The sequence below is a fragment of the Carassius auratus genome, chromosome 9 (genome assembly GCF_003368295.1).
Source record: "Carassius auratus strain Wakin chromosome 9, ASM336829v1, whole genome shotgun sequence".
In the NCBI taxonomy this organism is placed as follows: domain Eukaryota; kingdom Metazoa; phylum Chordata; class Actinopteri; order Cypriniformes; family Cyprinidae; genus Carassius; species Carassius auratus.
In genome coordinates, this window is record NC_039251.1 from 32,166,012 (window position 1) to 32,181,425 (window position 15,414).

Genomic DNA, 15,414 nt, shown 5'->3' on the forward strand with positions numbered 1-15,414 from the left:
GTAGAATCGCACCTTGATTGAAGCCGATGAACGGATTTCTCCAGTTGTTCAATCTGGCCGGTGGCTGACGTTATAGTGTCCGTGGCGTTCTTCAGTTCAAGTCTAAGGTCCATTATTTGCGGGAGCAGCACATCATCTAAGGCAGCTTTTACCGCAGCAGTGACAATTTGATTTAGCTCAGCTCTCTGCTCAACTAAGGCCTGCTTCACTCCTGCTAAGATGGCGTTGTCCAGGTCCGTTTTGGAGATGCTAGTCTGTGATTCCTTGAATTTCTTCTTGATAGGTGAAAGTTTGGTTTCTTTGGTTGCACCCTTATTATGTGATACCGACATTTTAGAGGATTTGATGTAATTCAACATAATTTGCTTTCTAATAAACTGAAAATAACGAGTAGTAAGTGGAGCACGCAAGATTCACGTCTGCACTGCCATGAATCAGTCACGTGACCCCATGATATATGATGAATCAGTATAATCTAGCAATTTGAATAAAATTGTGCGAGGGCAGCTAACGTTGGTGTTTCTATCCGCGTACAGGCGGTGAGCTCGCTCTATTTTTATGTCTCAATTAGCGACAGATGGGATCCACGTAGATAGATTCGCCTTTAAAAAGGCGATACAGTTGTCACCCTCCGCTCCTTCCCTCAGCCCAACTAAACGTAGGTTGGACCTTCTACTTCGGTCTTCCATGTCTGCCACCTTGGAGCACAGCTCGTCAATTTTCAACCTCATAGCATTGATCTGGTCTCTATCATGTCTGGCTGCTGATTGCGTAGAATCGCACCTTGATTGAAGCCGATGAACGAATTTACATTAACATAGACATTAATGTATTGTTTTTTCTTTTTTTTTCAGAACAGATTTTGCAACTTTCTGTTAAAATGTAATCACTTTATAGAAACACTCACTGTGTATAATCAAATAATGGTGCATTAAAAAAAAAACTGCTGGTATGTTGTATTGTTCTGTCCACATACGCAGTAATGAGAATTTGAGGACATTGACGCATGTGAAGATCAGTGTGGTGCCAGACGACGGGAAACCATATTTATCACACTTGTTTCCTCTTCATGTGATGTCACAGTTGCTTGTTTCAGATAACATATATCAGGTTTAAGGCACTCTCAGTGAAACCTGATAACTTAGAGATAAGAAAGCAGACGGATCGATCAGTTTAAGGATGGTAGACTTTTGGTGCCAAAAGTGGAAGCTGCCACTATTGTTGTGTCTCACAGGACTGCTGCAGTGGGGTAAGACTGAACTGAATCACAAATATGAACCTTGACTTATTTTCTCTGAGGATATAGAAGTTTTGGGACATTATTTAATTTTCTCACCCTCATGTTAAATCAAATCTTATGTGAGATGCAAAAAGGCTAATAAACATTCAAGCTGGATTTCCCATACAATGAATGTGGATGGTGATTACTTTCACTACCATAAGGCTTTAAAAATGAAATAAACGTTACATGCAAGTGGTTAATTCAAGTTCAATTTCAAGTCTGCTTTATTGTCAATTTCCACATGTACAGTACATACATACAGTGAATCGAAATTGCGTTACTCTCAGACCCAGGTGCCTACAGATAACATTAATATTAATGCCTACAAAAATAACTAGATCAAATATAAAATGTAGATACAACTATACAATAAGGGAATGATAAAAAAGACACATAATAAAATTAAAAATAAAGTTAAAAATAAAGTTAAATAAAGCAGCGCAAGGTAAATGACAGATATAGTGCAAATCAATGAAGATTTTTTTAGTGCAAAAAATCACTTATTAAGAATATCTTATTACGTCTGATTAAAGTGACAAGTGACCAAGAGCAGTTATTTAACTGACTGAGGAGGTAGTGGAATGACGTCAGTTCCATGCCAGATGAGGTAGTGAGGGGTGTTGTAACTTTTGTTGTTGAATAATTATTTAAGATTTTCGGAATAGAAGCATATGTGATGCTAAGTGTAAATAATTATAAACACTTTATTATTTTTATTATGTTTTTGTTTATTTTGAAAGATCGCAGTGATGTATCTCACCCTGTTATACTTCAGGTACACACTAAGTATGCTGATAACTTTATTAATCTTTTAGCCTTGTCAAGTAGGTGAGTTGTGTGGCTTTTTTCTTCTTGTGTTCTGAAGTAAAAAGAACGAGAAATATGACATCCGTGTAAGCGTCTCAATCTTCAAGAACTTTCACTAACATTTTTTGGTGCCGAAACCCGGGATAGCGTCACAGAATTACATCACAAAGGCATTCTTGCAGATCGCTTTGGCAGAAAAAGAGAAGGATGCTGTCAGATTCCTGTGGCTACACGGTTCTCCAACTGATGATAAGAAAAATGATATACGCATTATGCGAATGTGTAGAGTGGTTTTCGGAGTGTCCCCAAGTCCATTCCTGTTAGCTGCAACTATTAGGCATCACATTCAACAAAAGGAGTCAGAACAGCCTAAGGCAGTGGAAGCCTTGAGAGAATCGCTCTACGTGGATGATTTCATTGTGAGTTCTCGTGAAGTGGATGAGGCACACACTATTTCTACAGCTGCCAGAGACATCTTACTGGATGCAGGCATGAAATTGTGTAAATGGGTGACGAATTCACCAGAACTGAGAGCAAGATGGACAGGGAATGCAATGGAGCAAAACTTAGTATCGGACAGTAGTGGAAATGTACTGAAGGTATTAGGTTTAGTATGGAGACCAGAAAGCGATGATTTTGTGTTTGATTTCAAGCAACTGTTGAGTGATTTGGAGAGGAAAGAAAACACAAAGAGAAATGTGTTGCAAACATCATCCCGTATCTTTGACCCCATAGGATTCCTAACTCCCTTTACTGTTAGAGTGAAATGTCTTCTTCAAGAAATGTGGGAAAGAGGACTTAGTTGGGATGAACATTTGCCTTCTGAATTGTCAAGGAAGTGGAATCAGTGGTGTAGTGAAGTGCCACAGCTTCGTTTGATTGCTATACCAAGATGGTACAAAATAGAGAATTAACCTAATGTTAAATCGCACAAATTGCACGTGTTTTGTGATGCTAGTGAAAGGGTGTACAGCGCAGTTGCATACCTACAAGGAAAAAATGAAAATGGAGAAACTGTAAACAGTTTTGTAGCATCAAAGGCACGAGTTGCTCCTTTGAAGAAGCTTACTTTACCACGTTTAGAGTTAATGGGAGCTCTAATCGGAGCTAGAATGGGACATAATCTGCTTCGTCCCTTGAAGATGGAGAAAAATCAAATTCACATATGGACAGATTCAGTAATTGTCTTACACTGGATACAGAGTTCTGCACAGAAATGGAAACCATTTGTAGGTAATCGAGTAGCTGAAATACAGAATCTCACAAACCCTGAATCTTGGTCCCATTGTAATGGGAAAGACAATCCCGCTGATTTAGCCACTCGAGGAAAGAGCGTAGATGATCTCATACAGAGTGAACTCTGGTGGTATGGGCCGGCATCTTTAGTTCCAGCTCACTTGGAAGAGCCTGAGCAAAATTGTGTTGCTGAAATGAACATTGAACTGAGGTCTAAGTTTTAGGTCACCGTGCAGTTTGGTGGTGTTTCAACAACAGAACCTCTTTTGGATTTATCAAAATTTAGCAGACTGAAGACAGTGTTGCGAATAACTGCATGGATAAAGAGGTTCATAACTAATGCCCGATCAAGATGTAAAATCCAAGGCGAGCTCACAGCAAAAGAACTTCTTGCAGCTGAAATGTACTGGGTAAAGATGACCCAGGAACAGAGTTTCAGCAAGGAAATACATTTGCTCAAACTAGGACAAATGGTTGACAAAGACTCAAAGATCAAGGATTTGAAACCCTTCTTAGATGAAAATGAACTCATTAGTGTAGGTGGACGATTACAACAGTCTTCAGAGTTCAGCTTCAGAGAATGGCACCCATGGGTGCTCCCCACAAAGCAAAGATATTCGGAATTACTAGTTCAGAGTTATCATGAAAGAGTGATGAATTCAGGTATAAGAGATACACTGGTTCAGGTTAGAGAGAAATATTGGATTTTGCGTGGCCGACAGCTTGTGAAGCAAATAGTAGGACACTGTCATGTTTGTAATAGATTGAAAGCCAATGCACCTCAGCAAACTACTGCACCTCTGCCAAAGAACAGAGTTACTGAAGCACCACCCTTTGAAGTCACAGGGGTCGATTTTGCTGGCCCATTATATGTTAAATCTAATGGTGTACCAAAAAAGGCATATATTGCACTTTTTACATGTGCTGTTACTCGGGCGATACATTTAGAGTTAGTGTCTGATCAGACCACAGAGAAATTTCTCCTTGCTCTGAAAAGATTTATAGCAAGAAGAGGTCTGTGCAAAATAATATACTCGGACAACGCAAAAACATTCAAAAGGGCAGACCAAGATTTAAAGGAACTGTGAAGATCATTTAAAACCTCTGAGCTTACAGATTTCTTTTCTTCAAATTTTATTACTTGGAAATTTATTGTGGAACGCGTGGCATGGTGGGGAGGCTTTTGGGAGAGACTTGTTAGATGAGTAAAGAATTGTCTGAAAAAAGTCCTAGGAAAGGCCTCACTAAAGTTTGAAGAGATGACTACTATTTTGACAGAAGTAGAAGCAGTTATAAATTCTAGACCACTTTCATACGTACACAATGATGCCAATGAGCCCCAACCTCTGACGCCTTCACATTTCCTGGTAGGGCAAAGACTAACCTCTCTGCCACCAGAGACTGTGGTCTCTGAGTCTAATTCCTCTATTCTGACTAAAGAGCATGCTGTTCGCCGAGGCAAGTACCGTCAGAGACTTCTAACTACATTTTGGAACCGCTGGCGAAAAGACTATTTGATGGACTTAAAGTCAGCTCATAAGAGTGATTCAATAAAAGCAACTATGCTGAAGGAAGGTGATGTTGTCCTAGTTGGAGATGACAAAGTACCCCGACAAACTTGGAAAATGGGAAGAATTGAAAAATTGAATTCAAGAAGAGATGGCCTGGTACGTTCATGCATTGTCCGTACTTCATCAGGCAGTGTGTTAAGAAGACCTGTGCAACTGCTATATCCCTTGGAGTTAATTTAATTCAACGTCCTTAAAATTAGTATAGATGAACCTAGTTCATCGGGTGAGAGGATGTTGTAACTTTTGTTGTTGAATAATTATTTAAGATTTTCGGAATAGAAGCATATGTGATGCTAAGTGTAAATAATTATAAACACTTTATTATTTTTATTATGTTTTTGTTTATTTTGAAAGATCGCAATGATGTATCTCACCCTGTTATACTTCAAGTACACACTAAGTATGCTGATAACTTTATTAATCTTTTAGCCTTGTCAAGTAGGTGAGTTGTGTGGCTTTTTTCTTCTTGTGTTCTGAAGTAAAAAGAACGAGAAATATGACATCCGTGTAAGCGTCTCAATCTTCAAGAACTTTCACTAACAAGGGGCGAGTGAGCAGACCAATGCTGCACAAGTGACTAGTGCATGCCATCATATAATTAGCGGGGGTGGGGGGTGGGGTCATAGTTCAGTGGTGCCTGGGGAAGAAGAGGTTAGGGGACAGGTTTGGGAGGGAGTTCAGCTTCCTGACAGCCTGGTGGATGAAGCTGTCCTTCAGTCTGCTGGTCCTGGCCTGGAGACTCCGCAGTCTCCTCCCTGATGGTAGCAGGCTGAATAAGCTGTGTGATGGGTGGGTGGGATCACCTGTGATGCAGAGGACTTTGCGGGTGAGACATGTTCCATAAATGTCCTGGAGGGAGGGGAGAGAGACACCAATGATCTTCTCAGCTGCTCTCACTATGCGTCGCAGAGTTTTCGGCAGGACGCGTTGCAGGCGCCATACCACACAGTGATGCAGCTCGACAGAATGCTCTCGATGGTGCCTCTGTAGAAGGTGTACATGATGGGGGGTGGGGCTCTGGCTCTTCTCAGTTTGCGGAGGAAGTAGAGACGCTGTTGTGATTTCTTGGCCAGTGCTGCAGTGTTTTCAGTCCAGGAGAGGTCCTCTGTGATGTGCACACCCAGGAACTTGGTGCTGCTCACTTTCTCCACAGTCGTACCATTGATGGTCAAAGGAACGTGCTGAGTGTGTGCTCTCCTGAAGTCTACAACAATCTCCTTTGTCTTCTCCACGTTCAGAGAGAGATTGTTGTCACTGCACCACTTGGCCAGGCGGCTCACCTCACTCCTGTAGTTTGTCTCATCTTTGTTGCTAATGAGACCCACCACAGTCGTGTCATCGGCAAACTTAATAAAGAGGTTGGAGCTGTGTGACGGTGTGCAGTCATGTGTCAGCAGAGTGAAGAGGAGGGGGCTCAGCACACATCCTTGGTGGGCCCCAGTGTTCAGTGTGATGATGCTGGATGTGTTGCTGCCGACCCATACTGCCTGAGGTCTTCCAGTCAGAAAGTCCAACAGCCAGTTGCACAGCGAAGTGTTGAGCCCCAGCTGACTCAGCTTGTAGATGAGCTGTTGAGGGATGATTGTGTTGAATGCTGAACTGAAGTCTATGAATAGCATTCTGACATATGAGTCCTTTTTGTCCAGATGGGTGAGTGCTGAGTGGACAGAAGTGGAGATGGCATCATCGGGCGACCGGTTGGACCGATATACAAACTGGAAGGGGTCCAGGGAGGGGGGGAGGGCAGACTTGATGTGGTGCATGACTAGCCGTTCAAAGCACTTCATGCGGATGGGGGTAAGTGCAACAGGACGGTAGTCATTGAAGCAGGATGGAGATGGCTTCTTCGGGACTGGGATGATGGTGGTAGTTTTAAAGCATGTGGGAACAACAGGCTGACTCAGTGAGGTGTTAAAAATGTCTGTGAAGACATCAGTGAGTTCTGCTGCACAGACTTTCAGTACACGCCCAGGGATGTTTTCAGGACCCGGAGCTTTGCGGGCATTGATCCTGCTGAAGGATCTCTTCACGCTGTCTGGGGTCAGCTTCATCACCTGGTCACCGGGAGGAGGTGGAGTCTTCTGTGTAGTGGTGCTGTTTTGTTGCTCAAAGCAAGCGAAGAAGGTGTTCAGTTCATTTAGCAGAGAGATGTTGCTGTCACAGGTCCGTGGTGGGGGCTTGTAGTCCGTAATGGTCTGCATCCCCTGCCACAGGTTCCTAGTGTCTCTGCTGTTGCTGAATTGGTGAGATATCCTCCTGGAGTGCTGTCTCTTAGCCTCTCTGATGCCACGGGACAGGTTGGCCCTAGCTGTTCTCAGGCCCACCTCATCTCCAGCTCTGAAGGCAGCGTTCTGTGTCTTCAGGAGTCTGTAGACCTCCCCTGTCATCCATGGATTCTGGTTGGCCCGGACAGTGATGGTTTTTGTGAACGTTACATCATCAATACACTTATTGATGTAGGCAGTAACAGTCTCTGAGTACTCAGTGGTGTTATTGCATGTGGCAGACTGTTTAAACATGTCACAGTCAGTTGTGTTGAAGCACTCCTGAATAATCTCTGATGATCCTTCTGGCCACACTTTAAACTGTTTGTAAACTGGTTTGGCGACTTTAATGAGTGGTCTGTATGCAGGCATTAGCATAACACCGATGTGGTCTGAGGCTCCGAGGTGGGGGAGGGGGAGGGCTTTGTAAGCTCCTCTCTGTGTGGTGTAAACAAAGTCCAAGATGTTATTACCTCGTGTTGGAAAGTTGATGTGCTGGTGTATTTTTGGAAACACACTCTTAAGGTCAGCATGGTTGAAATCCCCAGCTATGATGAGAAAAGCATCGGGGTGTGCTGTCTGCTGCTCACTGATGTGCTGGTACAGTTCATTTAGTGCGTCGTTCCTGTTGCTGATGATGTTGAATGGGGGAATGTACACCGAAATGAGCAGTATAGCAGTATATTCCCTCGGCAGATAGAACGGCCGGCATTTAATAATCATAAACTCCACCAGGGGTGAGCAGTGTTTGCTGATCACAACAGTATCGTGGCACCACGCGTCATTGATGTAAACACAAAGCCCACCGCTGCGGGTTTTTCCTCCCGCGACGAGAGCTCTGTCCGCTCGCTAGCACGTCAGCTGGTCAAGCTGAATAGCGCCGTCTGAAACGCTTTTGCTGAGCCATGTTTCCGTGAACAAAAAAACACAACAGTCTCTTACAGTCCTCTGAGTTGAGTGTAGTAATCGAATGTAGTCCAGTTTATTGTCCAACGAGCATACGTTAGCCAGTACGACGGTGGGGATAGATGGCTCGTGTGGGTTAGCCGTTAGCCTAGCCCGGATACCTCCGCGCCTACCCCTCTTCTGCTTCCTCTCACACCGCTTGTGGCGCCTCCGCTGCGGGCGAGATGCAGTAGTGGGGGTCGGTGATGGTGAAGGCCTCCGTAGCAGATCGAGATCCCGCAGCTGTTCCGCGTGCAAACTCCGCGAGTTTAACTGTAAAAATGCGGTTCTGCCGACATCGAGCAGAAACTCGCGACTGTATTTGCGCTTACAGACAGGTAGACACGACGACAACGTACAAAAACACTGCGACTCACAAGACAAAAAACACGAAAACACCGTTCTGTCGGGACATAGAGAAGCCGCTGCATGTGGACGCGCCGCCATCTTGTTGAAATTCGTTATCTTGTTATATGAAAATATAGCTTTTTTCGTTATCTATCGTTATCTTGTTATATGAAAATATAGCTTTTGAAGCTTTGTGACATTTAAGGGGGGGTGAAATGCTCGTTTTCACTCAATATCCTGTTAATATTGAGTATCTATAGAGTAGTACTGCATCCTTCATAACTCCAAAAAAGTATTTAGTTTTATTATATTCATAAGAGAAAGATAGTCTTTACCGATTTTTCCCGGAAAAACACGAGCGCCTAGAGGCGTGACGTGTGGGCGGAGCTAAAGAATCACGAGCGCGAGTAGGCTTTTGCATTGAGAGCGTTTGGAAGCTGTGACAGCTGTGAAGGCTGAAACTGAATGAGAGCAGCAGCAGCAACGACTCGCTCCGAGCTGGGCTCGAACCCGGGTCTCCGATGGGAGGCGGACGCACTAACAAGGAGGCAGAGATATTTTAAGCAGTTTTACTCACCGCCTGTGGTTCCAACACACAATTGTGACCCTTTTTCGTTGGGATTGCATCATCCTTAAGAAATAAACGATACACAAATCCGTCGTCAAACTGGGCTTTGTTTGTAAAACAAGCATTTTAGAAATGCAGGGAACAAACACAAACACTTACACAACTCCGTTGATGCTCTGTAAAAATAAACTCCATGCACTGGTCCCTTAATGCTGTTTTTTCTTTGGTAATCTGTACAGGGTTGTAACCAAAAACACTCCTTTTGTGACATTTCGCGACGCTCTCGCTCTGATCAGCGAATGCCTGTTGTGCTCTCACTCAGTGCTCTGCTATACAGGAGCGTGCGCTCTTCCGGCAGACGTGCCCTCAGGACCCATATAAGGAAATTCGGCTCCATCTCGTCACACAGAGCCATACTCGAAAAAAACTTTCCGAAACTTGTGACAAACCGGAAGGAGTATTTTTGGAACAGAAATACTCCTTCAAACGTACAACTTAATTTTTGAAACTTTGTCCATGTTTAGCATGGGATTCCAACTCTTTAACAGTGTAAAAAACTCAGTATGCATGAAATAGCATTTCACCCCCCCCCCCTTTTAAGGGTTATTAACTAATAATTTACTTAGCTGAAGATCTTATATCTTGTATGCACTGCTTTTCTTTTTACTTTTGTAAATTAAAAAAAGGTTAAAGAGAATGAACAAATCAGAGATTCTTGATTTATTGAATTTTTTCAAAATGTCCCAGCTTGTCTGGAACTGGGGTTGTGTTTCTGTGTAAAATATATCTGATATTAACCCGTCTAATGCTTCTCTCCACATAGATCTGTGCAGTGGTCAGATTCAGGTCCAGATCCAGAAAGGTCCTCTGTATAGAATGAAAGGATACCCCATCTCCATATCCTGTAATGTTACAGGGTTTACAGGACCATCTGAGCGGGATTTTGAGTTCATTCTCAAGAAACAAAATATGGAGTTTAATATGATCAGTACCAGTGACCCAAACTTTGCCTACGGAATGTTCTCTGATAGAATAAGAAAAAAAGAGATTTATATTGAAAGGCTGTCAGGATTTTCAGTTATCTTGTGGATCAAAGATTTGCAGGAGAGTGATGCAGGTGATCTGCTCTGTGCGACCCTACACACAGGTGGTGAATATTTCGGAGATTATGGTGCTGAGTCAAAGCTTAATGGTAAGATATCTATTTATTTTCAGGGTTTGGGTGATTAATGAGATGATCTGAGAGAAATCTATTCTTTAAAATCCATTCACATTCCCATGTTTCCCAAAAGAAGGCGTTTGGCTGAAAGCTATATTCATATTAAACACTACTGCATCATCCTTCAGTCACTGATGTAGTATCAGATGATATCAGTTCTATAGATGCTGGTACTGGCTTGAAAAATGCATGTTGGCTAATCACTTCTTTTTTTTTTTTTTTTTTTACAGTCACTTTGTTAATACATTTCAATGATAAAAAAGGGGAAAAGACCATGATATTGGTAAACATTCTGTTTTCTCCACAGTGATAGCAGACACCCTGGAGGCATCGTACTCGGGCTCTCCCTCACAGAGCTTGTCTGAAGGGGATCCTCTTCAGCTTGAGTGCCAGGTCTCCAGCCAGACTTGTCAACACTCTCATCTGTCGGTCACCTGGTTTCTTCATGGTGAAGATGATGAAAACCCCTGGCCAATCATTACTCTGGACAAAGATCTGACTGTAAAGCCAGGAGCTGGATTTGAGGATCGCTATCGTGCTGGTCTTATCAGCATGGATAAGGTGGAGGACACAACCTACAGACTGAAGATGCCTCAAGTGCAGCAGTCCGACCAGGGGAAGTTCTTCTGCAAAGCCATTGAGTGGATCCAAGACCCAGACCATTCCTGGACACAGATTGCCCACAAAACCACCAAAGCATGTGATGTGGAGATTAAACGAATCGGTGAGATTTATATTCTGTCATGTAAACCAGAGGCTCTCTGATTTTTACTTACACTTAGAAATCTAAGACAAAGTTTAATGTACGAAAGTAACAATTATATCCTTACAATCAAATGTTGATGTTTATTCCCATTTATCTATCCATTTGTCTAAATAGCTCTTGAATTGTAATAGTTTCATGCTCTTTTCAGTCAAAAATTTACAGCAGAGAGAGAGAAAAAAAATCACTGAACCTGTGTTAATGTATTTTGTGTCAAATTTGCTGTTACCTGAAGCAGTTTGTAAATGTTTGTAAATAAATTGTTTTTGAGGATGGCATTGGCATGATGGCATTTTTAGCTTCTACCAAATGACAGATACATTTTTAGCATAATAATGTTCTGCAGATGTCATTGTGACTACTTTATAACTACTTAGTCAGAACCTGTTGTAATGTCTGAGTGAGTATGAGTGCAGTCATACACAGAAAGTTGTGTAAGAGAACTTGTTTAATCTCATGCTGTTTCCTGTGTCTCAGAAGTGGTCCCTGATGCAGGTTCCTTCAGTGTTAATCTGATGCTTGCATTAAAACACTGACATTGGCAAGTTTTTTTTTTTTTTGTCTGTCTGGTCAGAGAGTAATCGGGCGGTGGTCATGCTGATGAATGATGCGGTGACTGAGGGAGATGCACTACATGTCTCCTGCTCAGTGTCAGGATTCAAGGGTCCTTTATCAGTGTCATGGCAACACAAGAAAGCCCTGGGGGCTTTCTTCAGTGATGTCGTTAGTCTGACCCATGAGGGAGTGATGAAAGATGTTGGGGCGAGGTATCAGAGCAGAAACGTCCAGACATTTCATTCTCCAGCTGGAAGCTTTACTCTACAGCTTGGTGCTTCTTCTATATCTGACAGCGGAGAATATAAGTGCATTGTGTCTGAATGGACAGTACAGAGCAATGGAGAGATGAAAGCCATCACCCAATCTCAGCAAAAAGCCATTACAGTTAAATCTGTTGGTAAGATTACTATATAATAACATTATTCTCAGTAATAGAGAAAACTGTCAAGAAATTCTGTCATAAATTCTTTGTCATTACGTTGCTCAAATTTGTACTGTTACTGACGTTAGAATTTTAATAATCACTGCAGACATTTCTTTTCAGAATCTCTAATGGCGGTGAGCTTGACAAGTCGTACAACAAATCTATCTATAGATTCTTCAGTACAACTGCTATGTCGAGTCAGAGGGCCTAAAGTGTCTTTGGCTCTACGCTGGATGTTTCAGCCCCACAATTCAGCTGCTCAAATAAATATTTTATCCATAAGTCACACTGGAGAAATGGAATGGAGAGCAGATCAGAGAAACTATCAGCTGAACATTCAAGCACAGCCGGGAGACACTTGTTTCACTCTCATGGTGCCGAGAGCCAGCAAACAACAAGAAGGACAGTACCAGTGTCAAGTTGATGCCTATCAAAAGGATGTACAGAAAGCCTTTAAGAACTCCAACCTGTTAGCTGTGATTGTACACAAACCTGGTAAATACAGCTACTTTTTCAAAAATAATGTATTTATTTCAAGGTTCATTGTTCATCAAACATTTGGATCTTTTATATCTTAAGGCATATTCCTATGCTGAAATGCATGCAATTAGTTTTGAAGAAAAGTATAAATTGTTTTATATATTAATTTCTTTACAGTTTTATGTACAGTATGTTTGGACTGCATAGTGAAACAGCTAACAAGAGTACATCATACTTCCTGCTTAAAATAATACTCTTTAAAAGAATCCCAGGATGCACCTGGTTGAGTAAATTTCCTGAGTGAACAGAGCTGTAATCTAAATAATATCAAATCTAAGAGGGTTTGAACCCACATTATATTAGATGTCTTTAACAAATACTGTATGTACATACATAGAAAATGTCTGTTAAATAAGCCAAATAAGTTGTTATTGTAGTTACAGTTAAAGGACAGTTGTACAATTACACATGTAATCATAATTTTGACCATACCACAATCCTATAATTACTATACTTTTTCCTTATTCTCATTAATTTGCAACTACATGTCTACTAACCCTCAGAGTAGACTGTAAGATCAGGTTTAGGGTTAGTAAAATAAGTTGACATACTAGCAAAGATTCTTATAGTCAGTACATTGTGGGCCCATCAAAGTAAAGTGTTAGAAAATATTAAGCAGGCAGTCTGAACCATTTAATTATTTAACATTTTTAGTCATTAAAAATTTCCCAAACTTCCATTTGTATTATTTACAGTAGTAAATAATTTAAAAGTATTTACATAGTAAAGTATTTAAAATATTTTTCTATTATTACAATGTGTAATAAATAGAGATAAACAACAAGTAGGTACATCTAAATTTTTGACTGTTAATAACTGTGGACACCAGGACTTTCAGTAAGGAAACATATAAAGGAGAACAGGAAAAACTAAGCCATGCGGCATAAACACAAATTAGCAGTAATAAGACAGACCGGTGCTAGCATACATACCTACTACAAAAGAGACTTTATTAATTTTTTTGTAAATAAAGCATTTAGATAAATGTAGATTCAGCTGTTTGATATCCCTATCTCTCTTTCTTCCTTACTTTGTAATGTTTAATACAGACAGCAAGATGAGCCTGCTCTCACCCACTTCTCGTCTGGAAACCACTGTCGACACTGATGCTAAGCTTGAATGCTCAGTCATGAAAACAACCACAATTACGTCTCGTTTCACAGTAACATGGATGTTTGGGTCCCAGGTGCTCTTAACTATGGACTTAGATGCTGTTGTCAAGTTTGGCCCTGCAGCCGGCCTAGAGATGGACCAGAGGATCCGTTTGGAAATAAGACAGAAACAGAACTTCCAGATGACTATCCAGCAGGTCAGAACATCTGACAGTGGACAATATCACTGTGAGGTGGAAGAGTGGCTCCAGGATCTGTGTTTTACACAAACATAAGTTTAACTGATTATTAATGGTCCTTGTAAGTGAAAACAAATCTAATGTTGATTTCAAAAGTGTTAAAATGTTTTAACTGCCATTTTCAAAGGAACAAAACAATAAAAGACAACTTTTTAATGAAAACAAAGTTTTACAAGGTGGTAATTATGTATGTATACATTCAATGTAATTTGTATGGAAACATTTGATAAAAAAAAAAAAAACAAAAAAAAAACATAATAAAATAAAAATAATTAGCCACCTAATACAACAAAACATAAACTAGTTACGAACTGACTTGAAAGTATGTTGGGACAAAAATTACTTAAAAAAAAATTAAATGTGCTAAGTATAGATTTAAATCATTGCATGCATGATTTTTTTTACGTATTTTTGAATAAATAAAAAATATATAATACATTCTATAATTAATACATTTAAAATTGAAAATAAAAACGTCATGATCCAATTACTGATACTGTACTTATTGTTTTTTTTTTTTTTTTTTTGGTTTCAGCCAGTTATTTCAAAATGAATAAAGCTGATACTCAGTTGAAGGTTGAAGAGGGAAAGCAGGTAAAGTTGAAATGCTCAGTGGAGGGCATTGGGTCTGATCCCACTCTTCGTTACTCCCTTACCTGGATGTTTAACCAATACCAGTCCACCAGTTCTGCACTTCTGACATATAGCCATGATGGCCTTCTGAAGTACAAAAGCTTTGACTCAGAGCTTGTGGGGCGACTTCACTTCTCCACCCCAGAAGTGGGTGTCTTTCACTTGACTATACATAGATCCATCCAGGAAGACAGGGGGCGTTACTACTGTGAAGTTCAACAGTACCAGCTGGACTGTAAAGGTCAATGGTCACGCAAGGCAAGGGACAAGTCAGGTTTTACCAATGTTACTGTTCAGCTTATAGGTGAGTACTCTAAATTTCAATTAAGAAATTTTGAAATCGTCAGAAAATTTAAAAGAACATTAATGCATTTCTCCACCCCCCACAAAAAAAAAAAAAAAAAAAAAAAAAAAAAAAAAAAAAAATTAGATAACAAACTGCAGGTTAACAAGGAGGAAAAAAGCCTGACCATTACCAATCTACAAGCAGGGTTCACCATTGACTGTGTCATTAAGTCACGGTCCAGTGATAAATCTTTGTTTGAGGTGACTTGGTCCGGGGGTCTGATAAATGAACGACCTGTCATCATCTTCAATGCCAGCCGTGATGGTACCTTACACAGTGCAATCGATGATAAAGAGCTGGTGTTTGGACGCCCAAGTGCCATGCGATATAAGCTGACAGTGCCAAACGTCAACCCCACTGATACTGGCCTTTACCACTGTCAGGTTGTTGAATGGATTCAGACTGCTGCAAATAAGTGGAGAAGTATAGGTCAAGACATATCTGGGAAGATATCTGTCCATGTTGACACTGAGGATCAACAAAAAAATTTCAGCTTTACCATGGACAAGAAAGACAATAATCTTGACATCAAAGAAGGAGAGCAGTTTGATCTTGAATG

The 15,414-nt window shown here is 40.9% G+C and overlaps 1 protein-coding gene across 1 annotated transcript; it reads left to right on the forward strand.

Annotated features, from left to right (window-relative positions):
• Positions 1–1,173: 1,173 nt before the first annotated feature.
• On the forward strand, positions 1,174–13,912 carry LOC113108087 (immunoglobulin superfamily member 2-like). Its single transcript, XM_026270903.1, has 7 exons — positions 1,174–1,249; positions 9,845–10,213; positions 10,548–10,964; positions 11,481–11,498; positions 11,578–11,958; positions 12,106–12,480; positions 13,575–13,912. Exons 1-7 carry the CDS (start codon positions 1,180–1,182, stop codon positions 13,910–13,912), a joined length of 1,968 nt encoding a protein of 655 aa, XP_026126688.1. The 5' UTR covers positions 1,174–1,179.
• The last annotated feature ends 1,502 nt before the right edge of the window (positions 13,913–15,414 follow it).

What these genes read in the sequence shown, in the direction of transcription:
- LOC113108087 (XM_026270903.1), top strand. Translation starts at nt 1,180, where the DNA reads ATGGTAGACTTTTGGTGCCAAAAGTGGAAGCTGCCACTATTGTTGTGT. An exon ending in CACAGGACTGCTGCAGTGGG is followed by an intron (nt 1,250 to 9,844) that starts GTAAGACTGAAC and finishes CTCTCCACATAG; the next exon opens with ATCTGTGCAGTGGTCAGATT. An exon ending in TGCTGAGTCAAAGCTTAATG is followed by an intron (nt 10,214 to 10,547) that starts GTAAGATATCTA and finishes TTTTCTCCACAG; the next exon opens with TGATAGCAGACACCCTGGAG.